Source organism: Schistocerca cancellata, chromosome 3 (assembly GCF_023864275.1).
Source record: "Schistocerca cancellata isolate TAMUIC-IGC-003103 chromosome 3, iqSchCanc2.1, whole genome shotgun sequence".
NCBI lineage: Eukaryota > Metazoa > Arthropoda > Insecta > Orthoptera > Acrididae > Schistocerca > Schistocerca cancellata.
In genome coordinates this window covers 861,164,302-861,185,606 of record NC_064628.1, presented here as the reverse complement: position 1 = coordinate 861,185,606, position 21,305 = coordinate 861,164,302, and the positions used below count along the sequence as shown (strand labels likewise).

The following is a 21,305-nucleotide window of genomic DNA, read 5'->3' as shown; positions in this document are numbered from 1 at the left end:
CTAGTGGGCGACAGACAAACTACGAGGGGTTTGCTTTCCCCAGCTCATTCGCTGCCCGCAGACAGTTCCGGAGCGCAAGTAGCCGGTCGATTTGATCTAGTGAGTGAACGTGTGATTGTGGTGTCCGCGCGTTAAGTGAAGTAATGGACTGATCGTGATTATTTCTTTTTGTTATTGTTGGCGTCTTCATCTCACCATGATGAATGGAAAGCTACATGCGGCAGAACATCTGCCGAATGCAGAAGATCTGTTAAATCCATTTGTACACCGCCTCGAACTGTCAACAACGTACGACAAAATTAAGGTAAATATTTAAGAACCACCTTCCTTCCTGAAAGCCTTATATTTTGTTACTGTTAGTACAACAATCGTTTTCATGGAAAAATTATTTTTTTGTTTATCAACCAGTTACATTAAATTATTGTGCTGAGACAAATCGGAAGAGGCTTCCGGCTATTCGTCGATTGAGGTAGTACGATCCTCTTATGTCTTATTAGCGCCCTTCTCAAGTTTGCGTTTATACGTTATAGAGAAAGCAGTAAATGTCCATATCACTAACACAGATCCAATATTTTCGAACATATCTGCGCGTTGCAACTTTGATCACGTGCATCACCTGTCTTGACGTAAATTGTTTTGCCACCAAGTTTGTGTGTAATATTTCCAGGAGGGCTACATTTTAGAATAAAGTGACCTTCATTAAGTTGCAGCAGCAACAACGTGCATTAATAGCAGTTGCGTATTGCTGCTACATACCGTACCTTTGTTAAATCACGGTACAAATGACAGAATTAATCTCATTAGAAGTGCCATCCTTCTGGGAATGAATGTAACAGCAGACTTGATTCTTCTTTTACGCAAAGCGATTTTGTCGTCAAAGCTACCTGTGTCGGTTTGTAGGGCCATCACTTCGATGGCGCGCTTCTCTCGATCTCAAGACCGCAAGCTGTTCGCAAAATCAGTCCAGCAGTTTTCTCTGAGGGCCCTATTAATACAGGTATGGAGTATTACCAACACTGCTTGTCACAATATCTCACTTGACTGTTACTTCCGCTGGAATTGAAATACGGTATAATCTGTTTACAAAGACTTAAAAAGGCAAACTTTTGATTGTGTGCAAATTATTAGTTCGTAGGTCAGTTTTGGGAGCCGCTGGTTGTATCTTAATCTAAAGCAATTTCTACGACTGAACGGTTTGGTAGCGTTAATGTGTGAATTGTTACTTAAATTTTATATTTCGACGTGAAAGATAGTTCGTAAGGAATGTTTCTTGGGAAAACTGTAAAATTTTTTTGTGACGGCTGTCGTAAATTTCATATAGATCGAAGATTCATAAAGATTGTATCTGTGTCTAACGTTCTCCATTGTCTAACTCCTGAACGAAGCGGGGTAGTTAATAAAGTATCATACCAGTTGTGTTGAAATCCGCCGGTGCATGACGCATTAAAATACAATACAAACACTCGCTAGTAAGCGAGACGCTTGCGACAAATACTTTGAATATTTAACCTGCAAATCTTGAAAGTGTACAACGTTCAAGTAACTGGTTAATAGATGGATACCACGCAAAACTAAAAAAAATACCTTGCATTGATCTCATGTTGGTTCGTAATGGGTCATCTGTCTCCAAAAGAAAACTCGTACGCTGCCGTTGTTTGCCCCAAAATGTACCTTGATGGCAGTACATCTGTCCATCTGACCGTGTCTCAAACTTAACTTCTTGACTCTCGTGGCCACAGATGGTTGACTGCTGCCAAAGAGCCCTATAGCACACAGTTTTGTCAATGTTTATCTCTGTATGTGCGTTTTTGAGATCGGCCTGTAACGTATATTTATTTTATGATTAAAGCAACAGATAAAGCTCACAAATATTGAAGAATACTTTCAGCCATGATGATGTACAGAAAGTATCAGTAATATGCCGCCGAAATGTCAGCTGTTTTGGACATGTCAAAACAAATAACTGGGCACTGCCTCAGAAGCGCTTTCAGGAACAAGACTGAGTAGCTGGTGAGGTATTATGATGAACTTGAAATTAAAGTTTTCTTTAAGTTTCACACTAGATGTTTGTCCTCAATCTGATAAATTTGCAAACATCATCATAAACTGTTCTTCGTATCAGAAATAAACGCAAAATTCGATTGTATTCGTCGAGAGCTGTGTTGTAATCCTGTTCGAAGAAAGCGTCGCGAATTTTGTCGTATCGAAAAAGAAAAAACTTTTCACCCCTCTAGAATTGGGGTAGGTAATCCCTGCAATATTTTGGTGGTAAGTCATTTTGCCATATACGTGACTTCACACAAAGAATATTATATGAAAGTGTGGCAGGTTTTTACCGTTCTGGATTTTGATCGGTAGAAAAGTTTTCCCTGTGATTGATGGTTCTGTTTTTAATGTACAGTTCGGAAATGGGTATCAAATCCCCCTTCAGATGATAAGTCAAATGATATAGATACAGGAATTTGACGAGGAGGGAATAATTGAAAAAAACGCCCCTTATCCTGTTTTTGTGATCCGTATAATGTGACGAATAGATGTATTTGTTTAGTTGCTGTATGTTGGAAAACAGAGAAGCGCTTTGACCTGGAAAAACTGAGAACGGCATGAGCTTTTGCGGACATAAGTAACGGATACCGGCGAGAACCACCTATTTCATCCACGCTTTCGTATTCGACGGGGATGCACGAACCCATCTCTGGGCTGAGTGTCAGAATTATTTTAACAGGTGATCGATAATATTTGTGTCGGGAGTTGAAGTACTGGTTTTTGTGACTAATGAAGTCACAAATTTACCCAAGTGTTTCTTATGAGTTTAAAAAATAATTTATATCATGGCGTCCAAGTACAGGAAAGTTGAGCTTTGCTATAGTTTGTAGGGAAGTGACGCTTATGTAGTCCTCGGGCAACAATATGTGCTGGCATTGCGGAAAGTCCCAGAATAACGAAACATCGAAGGTAAAATTTAGGGGATAAGCCCTTAAAAAAAAGATGTACAACACACACTTGAGATCTTTTGGGTAGGAAAAATTGCCTCGTATGGGTGTATTGCACTGTCTTAGAATAGCGGTTTTCTCATCGCTATGTACGCAATGCGGTTGAAGATATGTTTGCAGAAGGGTCGCACTTCGTTTACCAGCAGTAACCGTACAGTGATGTGGAGTGTGACGGTACTGAAGTTTCTTGTCCCAGCATTGCCATCTTCGTAAGAGACTTCACGCTGTCGTGCACCAAGCTGCTGTAGATAACAAAAACTACGTGTTATTAACGGAGTCGCTACCGACTGATTTACTGCTTCTTGTTGGGAATTTGAGCAATTATTTTTCTATTATTTGGAATATAAGAGAAAGGCACTCGGGACTGAAGCTGTGAAGGCGCTTCCCACAAGACGGCAAAGAATGTGAGAAATTGTTTCTGACAAGATACGATCGTTTGCAGGTGTGGGGTTAGAATTCAGTTATGCCATTTTGTGGTCAAAGCGCAACCAGTAATTCTATCCGAGCCACACTTGACGGACCCACTCAGAATCAACTTGTAACAATCTTTCCTCATTCTTTCAAAACACATTTCAACTTGCCAGTTATGGCGAGCTCTGTGAATACCGCGCTTAATGTTTGAAATCTATCGTAGATGACAGTCACAAGTCTACAGACTTTAAATATTCGAAGACTCCATTATTAGCGAGAAAGGTTCTCGATATTTATGTGAGGTCATGTTGAAAAGTAATGTCTTTGAATTTTTTATGTGAAAACTCTTGAAGCTTCGAGAAAGGCTCTCGATATTTATGAGGTGGTGTTGAAAAGTAATGCCTTCGAATTTTTTTATGCGAAAACTCTTGAAGCTTATTAAATAAAAGAAACGTTACTAACTTTCTTCATCTTGACTCGTGTCGACACAGTTGTAGCCCTCTGCCGCTAGAAGGCTCCAAATTATAGCGTGCAACATTGCGGTGTGCAACGTAACTACAGGGTGTTTCAAAAATGACCGGTATATTTGAAACGGCAATAAAAACTAAACGAGCAGCGATAGAAATACACCGTTTGTTGCAATATGCTTGGGACAACAGTACATTTTCAGGCGGACAAACTTTCGAAATTACAGTAGTTACAATTTTCAACAACAGATGGCGCTGCAAGTGATGTGAAAGATATAGAAGACAACGCAGTCTGTGGGTGCGCCATTCTGTACGTCGTCTTTCTGTTGTAAGCGTGTGCTGTTCACAACGTGCAAGTGTGCTGTAGACAACATGGTTTATTCCTTAGAACAGAGGATTTTTCTGGTGTTGGAATTCCACCGCCTAGAACACAGTGTTGTTGCAACAAGACGAAGTTTTCAACGGAGGTTTAATGTAACCAAAGGACCGAAACGCGATACAATAAAGGATCTCTTTGAAAAATTTCAACGGACTGGGAACGTGACGGATGAACGTGCTGGAAAGGTAGAGCGACCGCGTACGGCAACCAGAGGGCAACGCGCAGCTATTATAGTGCAGCAGGTGATCCAACAGCGGCCTCGGGTTTCCGTTCGCCGTGTTGCAGCTGCGGTCCAAATGACGCCAACGTCCACGTATCGTCTCATGCGCCAGAGTTTACACATCTATCCATACAAAATTCAAACGCAGCAACCCCTCAGCGCCGCTACCATTGCTGCACGAGAGACATTCGCTAACGATATAGTGCACAGGCAATAAACAGAACTGGCGCATATGCGGAACCGAAAAGCCCCATGTTGCAGTCCCATCGTCCCTGCATCCTCAAAAAGTACTGATCTGGGCCGCCATTTCTTCCAAAGGAATCATTGGCCCACTTTTCAGATCCGAAACGATTACTGCATCACGCTATCTGGACATTCTTCGTGAATTTGTGGCGGTACGAACTGCCTTAGACGACACTGCGAACACCTCGTGGTTTATGCAAGATGGTGCCCGGCCACATCGCACGGCCGACGTCTAATTTCCTGAATGAATATTTCGATGATCGTGTGATTACTTTGGGCTATCCGAAACATACAGGAGGCGGCGTGGATTGTCTCCCTATTCGCCAGACATGAACCCCTGTGACTTCTTTCTGTGGGGACACTTGAAAGACCAGGTGTACCGCCAGAATCCAGAAACAATTGAACAGCTGAAGCAGTACATCTCATCTGCATGTGAAGCCATTCCGCCAGACACGTTGTCAAAGGTTTCGGGTAATTTCATTCAGAGACTACGCCATATTATTGCTACGCATGGTGGATATGTGGAAAATATCGTACTATAGTGTTTCCCAGACCGCAGCGCCATCTGTTGTTGAAAATTGTAACTACTGTAATTTCGAAAGTTTGTCTGCCTGTGAATGTACTGTTGTCCCAAGCATATTGCAACAAACGGTGTATTTCTATCGCTGCTCGTTTAGTTTTTATTGCCGTTTCAAATATACCGGTCATTTTTGAAACACCCTGTATGTTGGCGAGTGAGAAACGGCGTGCTGTAATAGAGTTCCGAATTCGAATGGTTCGTTGCACACGCGGGCCGCCCTCTTCTTCAGCATGACTGTGCTAGACCACACACTGGCACTGCGACATCTGTAACAATCCGACGCCGTGGGGTCAGTGTCATCGATCATCCGCTGTACAGTCCCGACTTAGTCCCATCCGATTTTCATCTGTTTCCAAGACGTACAGAACACCTTCGAGGACTGCACTTCGATAGTGAAGCTGTGCAAGCAGAGGTGACGCTGCAGCTCCGTCAACAAAGTTAAACATTCTACAGAGACAGTGTGAACAAACTGATCTCTCATTGGGAAAAAGATGTTCGCCGCAGTGGAGACTATGTCGACAGATCAATATGTAGACAAGAAGAATAAAGCGTACTAATGTTAGCCGATATTCCACTTAGAGAGAAACACCGATACGCCTCGGTTTGCGATTGATGTGCTTCTATTCTTGTGGGGGGCGAGAGTGAGCAGTGGTTACTCCGCTGGAGGAACTGCGTTCAGATCAGAGCACTTCATGACTAATGGATTTCTAGCAAACAAAAGGGAGAAAAGTCGTCAGGCATAAAAGTAAATCCAGAGTGCCCTCGGGGAGTTACAGGTTCATTACGTTTCACAAAATACACTCATGGAAATTGAAATAAGAAGACCGTGAATTCATTGTCCCAGGAAGGGGAAACTTTATTGGCACATTCCTGGGGTCAGATACATCACATGATCACACTGACAGAACCACAGGCACATAGACACAGGCAACAGAGCATGCACATTGTCGGCACTAGTACAGTGTATATCCACCTTTCGCAGCAATGCAGGCTGCTATTCTCCCATGGAGACGACCGTAGAGATGCTGGATGTAGTCCTGTGGAACGGCTTGCCATGCCATTTCCACCTGGCGCCTCAGTTGGACCAGCGTTCGTGCTGGACGTGCAGACCGCGTGAGACGACGCTTCATCCAGTCCCAAACATGCTCAATGGGGGACAGATCCGGAGATCTTGCTGGCCAGGGTAGTTGACTTACACCTTCTAGAGCACGTTGGGTGGCACGGGATACATGCGGACGTGCATTGTCCTGTTGGAACAGCAAGTTCCCTTGCCGGTCTCGGAATGGTAGAACGATGGGTTCGATGACGGTTTGGATGTACCGTGCACTATTCAGTGTCCCCTCGACGATCACCAGTGGTGTACGGCCAGTGTAGGAGATCGCTCCCCACACCATGATGCCGGGTGTTGGCCCTGTGTGCCTCGGTCGTATGCAGTCCTGATTGTGGCGCTCACCTGCACGGCGCCAAACACGCATACGACCATCATTGGCACCAAGGCAGAAGCGACTCTCATCGCTGAAGACGACACGTCTCCATTCGTCCCTCCATTCACGCCTGTCGCGACACCACTGGAGGCGGGCTGCACGATGTTGGGGCGTTAGCGGAAGACGGCCTAACGGTGTGCGGGACCGTAGCCCAGCTTCATGGAGACGGTTGCGAATGGTCCTCGCCGATACCCCAGGAGCAACAGTGTCCCTAATTTGCTGGGAAGTGGCGGTGCGGTCCCCTACGGTCTTGGCGTGCATCCGTGCGTCGCTGCGGTCCGGTCCCAGGTCGACGGGCACGTGCACCTTCCGCCGACCACTGGCGACAACATCGATGTACTGTGGAGACCTCACGCCCCACGTGTTGAGCAATTCGGCGGTACGTCCACCCGGCCTCCCGCATGCCCACTATACGCCCTCGCTCAAAGTCCGTCAACTGCACATACGGTTCACGTCCACGCTGTCGCGGCATGCTAACCAGTGTTAAAGACTGCGATGGAGCTCCGTATGCCACGGCAAACTGGCTGACACTGACGGCAGCGGTGCACAAATGCTGCGCAGCTAGCGCCATTCGACGGCCACCACCGCGGTTCCTGGTATGTCCGCTGTGCCGTGCGTGTGATCATTGCTTGTACAGCCCTCTCGCACTGTCCGGAGCAAGTATGGTGGGTATGACACACCGGTGTCAATGTGTTCTTTTTTCCATTTCCAGGAGTGTATATGTATTTATATAGGGTGGTCCATTGATCGTGACCGGCCCAAATATCTCACGAAATAAGCGTCAAACGAAAAAACTACAAAGAACGAAACTCGTCTAGCTTGAAGGGGGAAACCAGCTGGCGCTATGGTTGGCCCGATAGATGGCGCTGCCATAGGTCAAGCGGATATCAACTGCGATTTTTTAAAATAGGAACCCCCATTTTTTATTACATATTCGTGTAATACGTAAAGAAATATGAATGTTTTAGTTGGACCACTTTTTCGCTTCGTGATAGATGTCGCTGTAATAGTCACAAACATATGGCTCACAATTGTAGACGAACAGTTGGTAACAGGTAGGTTTTTTAAATTAAAATATAGAACGTAGATACGTTTGAAAATTTTATTTCGGTTGTTCCAGTATGATTGATACATGTACCTTTGTGAACTTATCATTTTCTGAGAACGCATGCTGTTACAGCGTGATAACCTTTAAATACCACATTAATGCTATAAATGCTCAAAATGATGCCCGTCAACCTCAATGCATTTGGCAATACGTGTAACGACATTCCTCTCAACAGCGAATATTCGCCTTCCGTAATGTTTGCACATGCATTGACATTGCGTTGACGCATGTTGTCAGGCGTTGTCGGTGGATCACGATAGCAAATATACTTCAACTTTCCCCACAGAAAGAAATCCGGGGACGTCAAATCCGGTTATCGTGCGGGCCATGATATGGCGCTGTCATGAAATATGCTATTCAATACCGCTTCAACCGCACGCGAGCTATGTGCCGGACATCCATCATGTTGGAAGTACAGGGCTATTATAAATGATTGAAGCGATTTCATAAATTCACTGTAGCTCCATTCATTGACATATGGTCACGACACACTACAGACACGTAGAAAAACTCATAACGTTTTGTTCGGCTGAAGCCGCACTTCAGGTTTCGGCCGTCAGAGCGCTCGAGAGCGCAGTGAGACAAAATGGCGACAGGAGCCGAGAAAGCGTATGTCGTGCTTGAAATGCACTCACATCAGTCAGTCATAACAGTGCAACGACACTTCAGGACGAAGTTCAACAAAGATCCACCAACTGCTAACTCCATTCGGCGATGGTATGCACAGTTTAAAGCTTCTGGATGCCTCTGTAAGGGGAAATCAACGGGTCGGCCTGCAATGAGCGAAGAAACGGTTGAACGCGTGCGGGCAAGTTTCACGCGTAGCCCGCGGAAAATTGGTTCATGCCAGAACTGGAGACCTACAGCGCCGACTTCATCTTTCAACAGGATGGTGCTCCACAGCACTTCCATCATTACGTTCGGCATTTCTTAAACAGGAGATAGGAAAACCGATGGATTGGTCGTGGTGGAGATCATGATCAGCAATTCATGTCATGGCCTCCACGCTCGCCCGACTTAACCCCAAGCGATTTCTTTCTGTGGGGTTATGTGAAAGATTCAGTGTTTAAACCTCCTCTACCAAGAAACGTGCCAGAACTGCGAACTCACATCAACGATGCTTTCGAACTCATTGATGGGGACATGCTGCGCCGAGTGTGGGAGGAACTTGATTATCGGCTTGATGTCTGCCGAATCACTAACGGGGCACATATCAAACATTTGTGAATGCCTAAAAAAAACCTTTTGAGTTTTTGTATGTGTGTGCAAAGCATTGTGAAAATATCTCAAATAATAAAGTTATTGTAGAGCTGTGAAATCGCTTCAATCATTTGTAATAACCCTGTACATCGCCATTCTGTCATGCAGTGAAACATCTTGTAGTAACATGGGTAGAACATTGCGTAAGAAATCAGCATACATTGCACCATTTAGATTGCCATCGATAAAATGGGGGCCAATTATCCTTCCTCCCATAATGCCGCACCATACATTAACCCGCCAAGGTCGCTGATGTTCCACTTGTCGCAGCCATCGTGGATTTTCCGTAAACCAGTAGTGCATATTATGCCGGTTTACGTTACCGCTGTTGGTGAATCATGCTTCGTCGCTAAATAGAACGCGTGCAAAAAATCTGTCATCGTCCCGTAATTTCTCTTGTGCCCAGTGGCAGAACTGTACACGACGTTCAAAGTCGTCGCCATGCAATTCCTGGTGCATAGAAATATGGTACCGGTGCAAACGATGTTGATATCGGATTCTCAACACCGACGTTTTTGAGGTTACCGATTTTGCGCAATTTGTCTGCTACTGATGGGCGGATTAGCCGCGACAGCAGCTAAAACACCTACTTGGGCATCATCATTTGTTGCAGGTCGTAGTTGACGTGTCACATGTGACTGAACACGTCATGTTTCCTTAACAACGTAACTATCCGGCGAACGGTCCGGACACTTGGATGATGTCGTCCAGGATACTGAGCATCATACATAGCACACGCCCGTTGGTCATTTTGATCATAATAGCCATACATCAACACGATATCGAACTTTTCCGCAATTGGTAAACGGTCCATTTTAACATGGGTAATGTATCACGAAGCAAATAGTGTCCGCATAGGCGGAATGTTACGTGATATTACGTACTTATGCGTTTGCGGCCATTATGGTGTCACCTATCACAAAGCGAAAAAAGTGGTCCAACTAAAACATTCATATTTCTTTACGCCCTACACGAATATGTAATAAAAAAATGTGGGTTCCTATTTTAAAAAAACGCAGTATATATCAGTTTGACCTATGGCAGCGCCATCTAGCGGGCCAACCATAGCGCCATCTGGTTTCCCCCTTCAAGCTAGACGAGTTTCGTTCTTTATAGTTTTTTCGTTTGATGCTTATTTCGTGAGATATTTGGCCCGGTCACTATCAATGGACCACCCTGTATATATGACCTACTAGGTAAGGCCGATGTCGGTCGTCGGCTGAATCCACCGATGTCGGAGCCAGTGCTACCGCAGCCTTAGAGCCCCTACATCTTGCTCAAGTACGAGGGCGCGCTGCAGAGAAATGCCTCCGAATTGTCCGTGAAAACTCTTAAAGCTTTATGAATAAGACAAATTTTATGAACATTCTACTTCTTCATTGTTCTTGTCTGCATACTCATTTCTCAACATAGTCACCAAGGCGACGAACACAATTGTCCTAACGAGAGACCAGTTTGTTGATACCGTCGCTGTATAATGTTTGACTTTGTTGACGGCGCCCCAACCTCGCCCGTGCTTACACAGCTTAATTACTATCAAAGTGGAGTCCTCGAATGTGTTCATGGAGTTCTGGAAATAGATGAAAATTGGACGGGGCCAAGTCGGGAGTGGATGGAGGATAATCGATGACGGCGACCCTCCGGCGTCGGATTGTTGAAAATATCGCAGCTCTCGTGGGTGTTCTCTTCAGCAGCTGGCGGACGACGGTTCTCCGGTTAGCTTTATGTGGGTTCCTGGCCATGTCGGTATCCCTGGGAACGAAGCTGCAGATGCCGCGGCCAAGGCTGCGGTCCTCCAGCCTCGGACAGCTTCTTGTTGTGTCCCTTCGTCAGATTGTAGCAGGGTCATTTGTCAGAGCATTTTATCGTCGTGGCATGCCGATTGGTCTACACTTACTGAAAACAAGCTTCGGGCAGTGAAACCTCTCCCCACGGCTTGGACGACCTCTTCACGCCCTTCTCGGCGGGAGGAGGTCGTTATGGCCTGGTTACGGATTGGACACTGCCGGTTCAGGCATCTGCTGACGGCTGAGCCGGCGCCGTTCTGCCCATGTGGGCAATTGCTGACGGTACGCTACATTTTAACGTCCTGTCCGAATTTTAATCCACTGCGCGTTGATCTCGGCCTGCCATGTACTCTGGATGAAATTTTAGCGGATGACCCAGGAGCAGCTGCTCGCGTTCTTCGTTTTATCAATTTGACAAACCTCTCTAAGGACATTTGATGATGCTGTTTTCTTTTAATCCCTTGCCTGTTAATGTGCCTTTTATAGTGTTGTCGTTTTTAGTTGCTGTTTTAACATTGTGCCTCGCAGTGCCTTCATAATTTAGTCTGGGCGCTAATGACTACTATAGTTGTGCGCCCTAAAACCACAAAACAAAAACAACAAAAAGCGCTCGTGGGTGGCCTGGGATTGTCACGTTTCAGGAGAGGGTGTGCTGTGTGTGGACCAAATTTTTGGGCGGTTACAAACGCGATTACAGCCCGCTATTTCTCACTCACGTACGTAGTTACAGTACACGCCGCCATGTTAGACGTTACAATTCGGAGCCCTGTAGAGGCAGAGGGTTGCAACTTTCGCCAGCGAAGATGGAAAAATCGAGTGTCTAATACGCCTGATGCGTAGACCTCAACTGATATAAAGAACAGAACAGAACATTCGAAGCATTACTTTTCATCGAGCCCTAGTAGCTTCTCAGTTAGTCTTATGAGGCTGAGTCCATCCCGTATGAGTCCTCTCACCACAGAACAAGCTCTCGTACTACTGGGGATTGAACTAGGGTCCTGTTGACAGATGTGAAAATTACCGAACTATCAGTTTAATAAGTCACAGCTGCAAAATATTAACGCGCATTGTTTACAGACAAATGAAAAAAAGTGGTAGAAGCCGACCTCGGAGAAGATCAGTTTGGATTCCGTAGAAATGTTGGAACATGTGAGGCAACACTGACCCTACGACTCATCTTAGAAAATAGATTAAGGAAAGGCAAACCTACGTTTCTAGCATTTGTAGACTTAGAGAAAGCTTTGACAATGTTGACTGGAATACTCTCTTTCAAATTCTGAAGGTGGCAGGGGTAAAATACAGGGAGCGAAAGGCTATTTACGGTTTCCCCCCTGCGGGTCCGGGGATTAGAATAGGCCCGAGGTATTCCTGCCTGTCGTAAGAGGCGACTAAAAGGAGTCCATCCCCCTCACAGGGGTAGTTAGCGCCTGCGTCCGGAGACGGACGGTTCCACGACCTATAATTGTGGTCTTTTTGGTTTTTCACTTCTCGTTTCTTCCTTCCTTTTGTTGGTTCCTTTCTTTGCTCTTCTCCACCTCACTGTTTTCCTTAATCTTTCCCTTGACTTCTCCTTGCCTTCTCATTGCCTTCTTCTCCTTGCCTTCTCATTGCCTTCTTCTCCTTGCCTTCTCTGGTCTCCGCCTCGGCGTTTGATACAGTCTGTCCTCTTTCTCCCTCTCTCTCTTCTTTTTCCTCTTCTTCCTTCCTCCCTGTGCGTGCCTGAAGGCCGACCCACGCGTTCGCACGCGTAGCCGGTGACGGGGTAACGCGTAATTCCCCGCCCTGGGTAGACATGTAAGGCACGCGCGTACCCCCTGGTAAAGGCCAGGCCCAGGGAGGGGTGATTGCCTGAGCTGATACCTTCTGACCATGCCGATTGGTCCCTCCGTCTGTTTCTCGGGAGGTGTGACCTGAGGTGTAAACATTCACCTAAGGCGGGAGTGCCCTCTGAGAGGGTTCCCACAAGGAAGGAGCGCGCCATCGGAGACGCTGGCAATCATGGGGGATTCCTCCGCAATGGATTCTACTCCATCACTTTCGACTTCTGCCCAAAAACGGAAACGTGACCAGCCACCAGTGACAAAAGTACTACCGCCTGCCCCACAGTTCCTCGTCGTTTCTCGATCTGAGGACGGAAAGGATTTTTCCTCTGTCAACCCTTTCGTTATCCAGAAGGGCGTAGATGCCATAGCCGGATCTGTCAAATCTTGTACCAGGTTGCGTAACGGTACCTTATTACTAGAAACTGAGAGTGCCTTTCAGGCACAAAAACTGCTTCGGGCCACACTCCTGTACACGTTCCCTGTCCGGGTGGAGGCCCACCGAACTTTGAATTCGTCTCGTGGTGTAGTCTCTACTAGCTCCCTCGACGGATTGACTGACGAGGAGATTCAATCTTTCCTCGCTGAGCAGGGCGTGACGGCTGTCCATAGGGTCATGAAAAAGGTCAACAATGACCTTGTACCGACCCGGACACTTTTCTTGACCTTCGATAGTGTTAAGCTGCCATCGCGCATCAAGGCGGGCTACGAGGTTATTTCTGTTCGCCCCTATGTCCCGACACCTACGCGCTGCTACCAGTGTCAGCGTTTCAATCACACTCGACAGTCTTGTTCCAATGCGGCTAAATGTGTCACTTGTGGCAGGGATGCCCATGAGGGTGACTGTCCACCTCCGTCTCCTCGTTGTGTGAACTGTCAGGGTGACCATGCCGCATCCTCCCGCGACTGTCCTGTCTATAAGGAAGAACGCTGTATCCAAGAAATTCGGGTCAAAGAGAAAGTGTCCACCTCGGCTGCACGCAAGCTATTGGCTAGTAGGAAGCCCGCGCTGCTCCCAGCGGGGAAATACAGTACTGTCCTCGCCTCTCCTCGGACTACCAGGGAGGTAGCAACCCAGACATGCGATCTGACCTTCAGCACCACGGTCGTCCGTTCGGCCAGTGCTAAGATCGCGCGGTCGACGTCTCCTCTTCCTCCCATCACCCCACAGACACCAGCCCCTTCATCAGCTTCTGCTAAGACGAAGACCCCGAAGTCAGATGCACGGGCCTTCAAGAAGGAACCATCCCGTGCAGACTTCCTCCGTCCCTCGACCTCCCAGCCTTCGACCGGTACTTCCACCAAACGTCCTTCCAAAAAGGCTCATAGGAAGCACAGTTCTCCTTCTCCGCCACGGCGCATTTCTTCTCCTGCGCCACCCAGCGGTTGCCGCCCCAGGCCGTCATCCGTTTCGCCTGGCCGCACCGCTGGTAGCCGAACATCTGGCCGTTCACCGGCGGAGGAAGCTCCCCCTCCCGGCCATCCTCCCGAGATGGCCGATGAACCTATAGACCCAATGGACGATGACTGTCCGCCTACTGATAGCGGCGGCAGTGCTCGCTCGAAGCCAGGCCCTCAGCGGCCTTCGAGGTGACCCCTTCTTTCATATTCCTTTTCTTACGATGGCACTTATTCACTGGAATATTCGCAGCATTCGCTCCAACCGAGAGGACTTGAAGTTGCTGCTCCGCTTGCACCGTCCGCTCGTCGTAGCCCTCCAGGAAACGAAGCTACGCCCATGCGATCAAATTGCCTTGACACACTACACCTCTGTGCGTTTTGACCTACCCCCTGTGGTAGGTATCCCAGCTCATGGAGGGGTTATGTTGCTGGTCCGGGATGATATTTACTACGATCCCATCACGTTGCACACCGGCCTGCAGGCAGTTGCCATCCGCATTACTCTCCCCACTTTTACATTTTCCATTTGTACCGTTTACACTCCATCGTCATCTGCCGTTACCAGGGCAGACATGATGCAACTTATTGCTCAGCTACCTGCAACATTTTTGTTAACTGGAGACTTCAATGCCCACCATCCTCTTTGGGGCTCTCCAGCATCCTGCCCGAGGGGCTCCCTGTTAGCAGACCTTTTCAACCAGCTCAATCTTGTCTGCCTCAATACTGGCGCCCCTACTTTTCTTTCGGACACATCTCACACCTATTACCATTTAGACCTCTCTATATGTACTCCACAACTTGCACGCCGGTTTGAGTGGTATGCACTTTCTGATACATATTCCAGCGACCACTTCCCGTGTGTTATCCATCTCCTGCAGCATACCCCCTCTCCGTGCTCCTCTAGTTGGACCATCTCCAAGGCAGACTGGGGGCTCTTCTCTTCCAGGGCGACCTTTCAGGATCAAACCTTCCCAAGCTGCGATCGTCAGGTCGCACACCTCACGGAAGTCATTCTCGCTGCTGCTGAATATTCCATCCCTCACCCTACTTCTTCTCCACGTCGCGTACCGGTCCCCTGGTGGTCCGCAGCATGTAGAGACGCTTTACGTGCTCGTCGACGTGCTTTACGCACCTTTAAACGCCACCCTACAGTGGCGAATTGTATCAATTACAAACGATTACGTGCTCAGTGTCGTCGTATTATTAAAGAAAGCAAGAAAGCCAGCTGGTCTGCTTTCACATGCACCTTCAACAGTTTTACTCCTTTTTCTGTTGTCTGGGGTAGCCTGCGCCGGCTATCTGGCACTAAGGTCCACCCACCAGTTTCTGGCTTGAAGGTCGCGAATGACGTCCTTGTGGCCCCTGAGGCTGTCTCCAATGCCTTCGGCCGCTTTTTCGCAGAGGTTTCGAGCTCCGCTCATTACCACCCTGCCTTCCTCCTACGCAAACAGGCAGAGGAGGCTAGGCCACCTAACTTCCGCTCCTCGAATTGTGAAAGTTATAATGCCCCATTCACCATGCGGGAACTCGAAAAAGCACTTGGCCGATCACGGTCTTCCGCTCCAGGGCCTGATTCTATTCATATTCAGATGCTGAAGAACCTTTCTCCTGCGGGTAAAGGTTTTCTTCTTCGTACATACAATCGCATCTGGATTGAGGGACATGTTCCCGCATGCTGGCGCGAGTCTATTGTTGTCCCGATTCCTAAGCCGGGGAAGGACAAGCACTTGCCTTCCAGTTATCGACCTATCTCGCTTACCAGCTGTGTCTGTAAAGTGATGGAGCGAATGGTTAACTCTCGATTGGTTTGGCTGCTCGAGTCTCGACGCCTACTTACCAATGTACAATGTGGATTTCGTAGGCGCCGCTCTGCTGTTGACCATCTGGTTACCTTGTCGACCTTCATTATGAATAACTTCTTGCGGAAGCGCCCGACCGCGGCTGTGTTCTTTGATTTGGAGAAGGCTTACGACACCTGTTGGAGGGCGGGCATTCTCCGCACCATGCATACATGGGGCCTTCGCGGTCGCCTCCCTCTTTTTATTCGTTGCTTTTTAATGGATCGACAGTTCAGGGTACGTGTGGGTTCTGTCCTGTCCGAAACCTTTCGTCAGGAGACTGGGGTGCCACAGGGCTCAGTTTTGAGCGTCGCTCTCTTCGCCATCGCGATCAATCCAATAATGGATTGCCTCCCAGCTGTTGTATCAGGCTCCCTTTTCGTGGACGATTTTACCATCTATTGCAGCGCGCAGTGTACACGTGTCCTGGATCGCTGTCTTCAGCGTTCTCTTGACCGTCTTTCCTCCTGGAGTGTCGCCAATGGCTTCCGTTTTTCTGCCGAGAAGACGGTCTGTATTAACTTCTGGCGCTACAAAGAGTTTCTCCCACCGTCCTTACGACTCGGTCCCGTTGCTCTCCCAATCGTGGAGACAACCAAATTTTTAGGCCTTACATTTGACAGGAAACTTAGCTGGTCTCCACATGTGTCATATTTGGCCGCCCGTTGTACCCGTTCTTTAAATGTCCTCCGTGTTCTCAGTGGTATGTCGTGGGGAGCGGATCGAACCGTCCTACTTCGTCTATACCGGTCGATCGTCCGCTCCAAGCTGGATTATGGGAGCTTCGTATACTCCTCTGCACGGCCATCCATCTTACGCCGCCTCAACTCCATACAACATCGGGGTTTACGACTTGCGATCGGAGCATTTTATACTAGTCCCGTAGAGAGTCTTCATGCTGACGCTGGCGAATTGCCACTCACCTACCGGCACGATATACTGCTTTGTCGGTATGCCTGTCGGCTACTGTCAATGCCCGACCATCCGTCTTATCGTTCCTTTTTTGACGACTCTCTCGACCGTCAATACGGGTTGTATGTCTCTGCCCTGCTACCCCCTGGAGTTCGCTTTCGTCGCCTCCTTCAACACCTTAATTTTTCACTCCCTGCAGCCTTTCGAGTGGGCAAGAGCCACACGCCACCTTGGCTCCAGGCTCAGGTCCGCGTTCACCTTGACCTCAGCTCGCTCCCAAAAGAGGTTACCCCCGGTTCGGTCTACCACTCCCGTTTTTTGGAACTTCGTTCGAAGTTCATCAACATGACTTTAATTTATACAGATGGCTCTAAGACCAATGACGGGGTCGGGTGTTCTTTTATTGTCGGGGCACAGTTTCAAATACCGGCTCCATGGCCATTGTTCGGTCTTCACAGCTGAGCTCTTTGCCCTCTACCAGGCTGTTCTTTACATCTGCCGCCACCGACATTCTGCTTATGTCATCTGCTGCGACTCCCTGAGCGCCATCCAGAGCCTCAGTGATCCGTACCCGGTTCACCCTTTCGTACACCGGATCCAACGCTCTCTTCAGCAGCTGGTGGACGTCGGTTCTCCGGTTAGCTTTTTTTGGGTTCCTGGCCATGTCGGTATCCCTGGGAACGAAGCTGCAGATGCCGCGGCCAAGGCTGCGGTCCTCCAGCCTCGGACAGCTTCTTGTTGTGTCCCTTCGTCCGATTTTAGCAGGGTCATTTGTCGGCGCATTTTATCACTGTGGCATGCCGATTGGGCTGCACTTACCGACAACAAGCTTCGGGCCTTAAAACCTCTTCCCGTGGCTTGGACGTCCTCCTCACGCCCTTCTCGGCGGGAGGAGGTAGTTTTGGCCCGGTTAAGAATTGGGCACTGCCGGTTCAGTCATCGCCATCTGCTGACGGCTGCGCCGGCGCCGTTCTGCCCATGTGGGCACTTGCTGACGGTTCGACACATTTTAATGTCCTGTCCAGATTTTAACACACTGCGTGTAGATCTTAACCTGCCAAGTACTTTCGATGCCATTTTAGCGGATGACCCACGAGCAGCAGCTCGTGTTCTTCGTTTTATCAATTTGACAAACCTCTCTAAGGACATTTGATGATGCTGTTTTTTAATCCTATGCCTGTCAGTCTGTCTTTTATCGTGTTTTCCCTTTTAGTTGTTGTTTTAAACTTGTGCCTCGCGGTGCATTCTTAGAGTAGTCAGGGCGCTAATGACCATTGAAGTTGTGCGCCCTAAAACAAAAAAAAAAAATTACGGTTTGTACAGAAACCAGATGGCAGTTACGAGAGTCGAGGGACATGAAAGGGAAGCAGTGGTTGGGAAGGGAGTCAGACAGGGTTGTAGCCTCTCCTCGATGTTATTCAATCTGTGTATTTAGCAAGCAGTAAAGGAAACAAAAGAAATTCGGAGTAGGTATTAAAATCCATGGAGAAGAAATAAAAACTTCGAGGTTCGCCGATGACATTGTAATTCTGTCAGGGACAGCAAAGGACTTGGAAGAGCAGTTGAACGGAATGTACAGTGTCTTGAAAGGAGATACAAGACGAACATCAACAAAAGCAAAACGAGGATAATGGAATGTAGTCGAAGAAAGTCGGGTGATGCTGAGGAATTAGATTAGGAAATGAGACACTTGAAGTAGTAAAGGAGTTTTGTTATTTGGGGAGCAAAATAACTGATGATGATCGAAGTAGAGAGGATATAAAATGTAGACTGGCAATGGAAAGGAAAGCGTTTCTGAAGAAGAGAAATTTGTTAACATCGAGTATAGATTTAAGTCTCAGGAAGGCGTTTCTGAAAGTATTTGTGTGGAGTGTAGCCATGTATGGAAGTGAAACATGGACGATAAATAGTTTGGACAAGAAGAGAATAAAAGCTTTCGAAATGTGGTGCTACAGAAGAACGCTGAAGATTAGGTGGGTAGCTCATATAACCAATCAGAAGGTATTGAATAGAATTGGAGAGAAGAGAAATTTGTGGCACAACTTGACTAGAAGAAGGGATCGGTTGGCAGGGCATATTCTGAGGCATCAAGGGATCACAAATTTAGTATTGGAGGGCAGCGTGGGGGGTAAAAATCGTAGAGGGAGACCAAGAGATGAATACACTAAACAGGTTCAGAAGGATGTAGGTTGCAGTAAGTACTGGGAGATGAAGAAGCTTGCACAGGATAGAGTAGCATGGAGAGATGCATCAAACCAGTCTCAGGACTGAAGACAATAACAACATCCCCTACTGTTAGGTAACAATCGCTTGGGTGTAAAGGTGACACTGAAAATAAACTCCAACAAACTCGGTTGACAACTGTTTTCAACTCGAAGTTTGACTTCGTTTCCAGCTTGTGTCAACAGTTATTTGAAGTCGCGATTCTGAACAACTAGTTGAGGGAAGTTTTGTCTCGAGTTTTTAGTTTATGGTCGGCGAACAAAAACAGGGCGGAGTTGTGTGATTTCCACAAGCGCATTTGCTGTGTCGTCTGCTGTTTTTCTTTCGACAATAACTCACGAGTCGCCGGTAGATCCAACAGTTCAGTGTTTGTTAAAAAAAAGGAATCAGGAAACCTCTGTAGGATCTTTCTGATTCTGCATATGAAAACAGATATCAAAGGAAAGATTTGTTGAAAGAACTTTCGGATAAAACTGGTCTACCGTTCGTGGAGTGTGAAAGGAATTGGACGAATATGAAAACATAGTACAATCGTGAGCATTGTAAAGCGGTCAAAACTAAAAGTGGGTCTGGGACAACTGAGATCTCGGCCTAAGTTCAGAAATGGTTATTTTACGAGCATATTAAGTATTTGGAAGGCGTGAACAAGCCAAGGAGAAAAATGTTTAGAATCGCAAGTAAAATGTCATTTACTAGCGTAACAGAAGCTCTGAGACTTTTGGCCGTAAATTTTCTAGTTATAACTGTATTTTCACCCCCAATTCATTTATTTTTCTTGTCATATCATTTTGTCAACATCTGATACAAACACAAAATTGACACCGTCTGCCGACTACCGTTCAAGGTACGCACCTTACTGAGGACGGTGAAAGACGGATTTGGCCTAAGGAAAGCGGGCGTATGTAATATTCCATGTGGTTGCGGCAAATCCTACAACGGTCCAACGATCCGAACAGTCGAAGATCGCTGCGAAGAACACCAACGCCACACGCGCCTAGCCCAGCCCAACAAATCGGCACTCGCAGAACACTGCTTGGAAACTGGACACAACGCGAAATACGAAGAGACCAAGATTCTGGCCCCTACCAGCTTGTACTGGGACAGCATCTTCAAGGAGGCCATTGAAATTCTCGTAACGGACAATGTCATAAACCGAGACACAGCTTGTCATCTGAGCCAGGCGTCGAATCCCTTACTTATCTCCATCAAGGAGTCACGCCTGAAGCGAACACAAGATCCTTCCACGACGGCTGCCGGGGACACTCCACGGGATTCTGCGTCTTCCACCATCCGGCGCGACGCCGGGGACTGCGCGGACCTGTGTCTGCGCTCGTAATGGGAATGTCGGCGGCCGCAATCGGACCGTCTGTGCAGGGACCGAAGCCCGACTGACGGACATAAATAAGGCCGACAATGAGCAGACAGACCATTCCATCAGAACCACCTGATGATGGCGGAAAAGTTATTCGCCGAAATATCGGGTGACTTCAGCGATCGCATCGGGCTGGACACCCGAGAGCCGTGGAAACAACACATACGCCGGGAAAGCCTCCGATCACATATGATACAAACTGGTATGCAAATTGTTAATAAGTAAAGCTGTAAGGGTTTTGTTCGGAAGTCTCTAATTACATTTGTCTTTACACTCGATATTTATTTATTCATACTTCTCTTGCCATTTCACTTCAACATTCGATACAAAGTAGACTGCAAATTCATCCCTTATATTCTTTGCGGTTCTTCGAGCCTTGCCTCCCTTTCTCTGAAGACATCTATTTTGCGGAGAAATCCTCCAACTGCCATCCGAAACCCTACCTGTTTCTGGATCTTTCACATTAAAAGTGCCAGGTGGTGAGTAAACTGTGACGCGTCCTTTATTTCTTCTAAGAAATCTGTGCAAAGAGCAGTTGCAGGAGTCACCAATGTTGCTTTTCAGGACTTAAGTGTATAGTTTTGTAAGACACCGAAAAACTGCTTAAAATATTCCAAAAAAATTCACCACAGTTTTTCTAGCGCGGTAATTAAACATTCTTTCCTGCCTGCCTTTCTCTTGCCATCCTGCTTATGGTTTCATCATGTACGCTGAAAGAACAAAAGCATCATTTCCCACCATAAGAAATGGCAAATCTTCAGACTCAGAATCCATTTCCAGTGCTTTTGTGTAACAAAAAATAAAAAC

General features: G+C 47.2%; 1 protein-coding gene across 2 annotated transcripts in view; it reads left to right on the top strand.

The window, feature by feature from the left end:
* The first annotated feature begins 41 nt into the window (after positions 1 to 41).
* The window catches only part of LOC126175913 (lysophosphatidylcholine acyltransferase), a 715,329-nt gene continuing 694,065 nt past the window's right edge, over positions 42 to 21,305 (top strand). The window contains exon 1 of one of the 2 annotated variants that reach the window (XM_049922982.1): positions 42 to 304. In XM_049922982.1, the coding sequence (XP_049778939.1) occupies positions 197 to 304 (108 nt within the window). In that variant the 5' untranslated portion in view covers positions 42 to 196. The remainder of the gene's footprint in view (positions 305 to 21,305) is intronic. The other variant, XM_049922981.1, reaches the window with a different exon arrangement.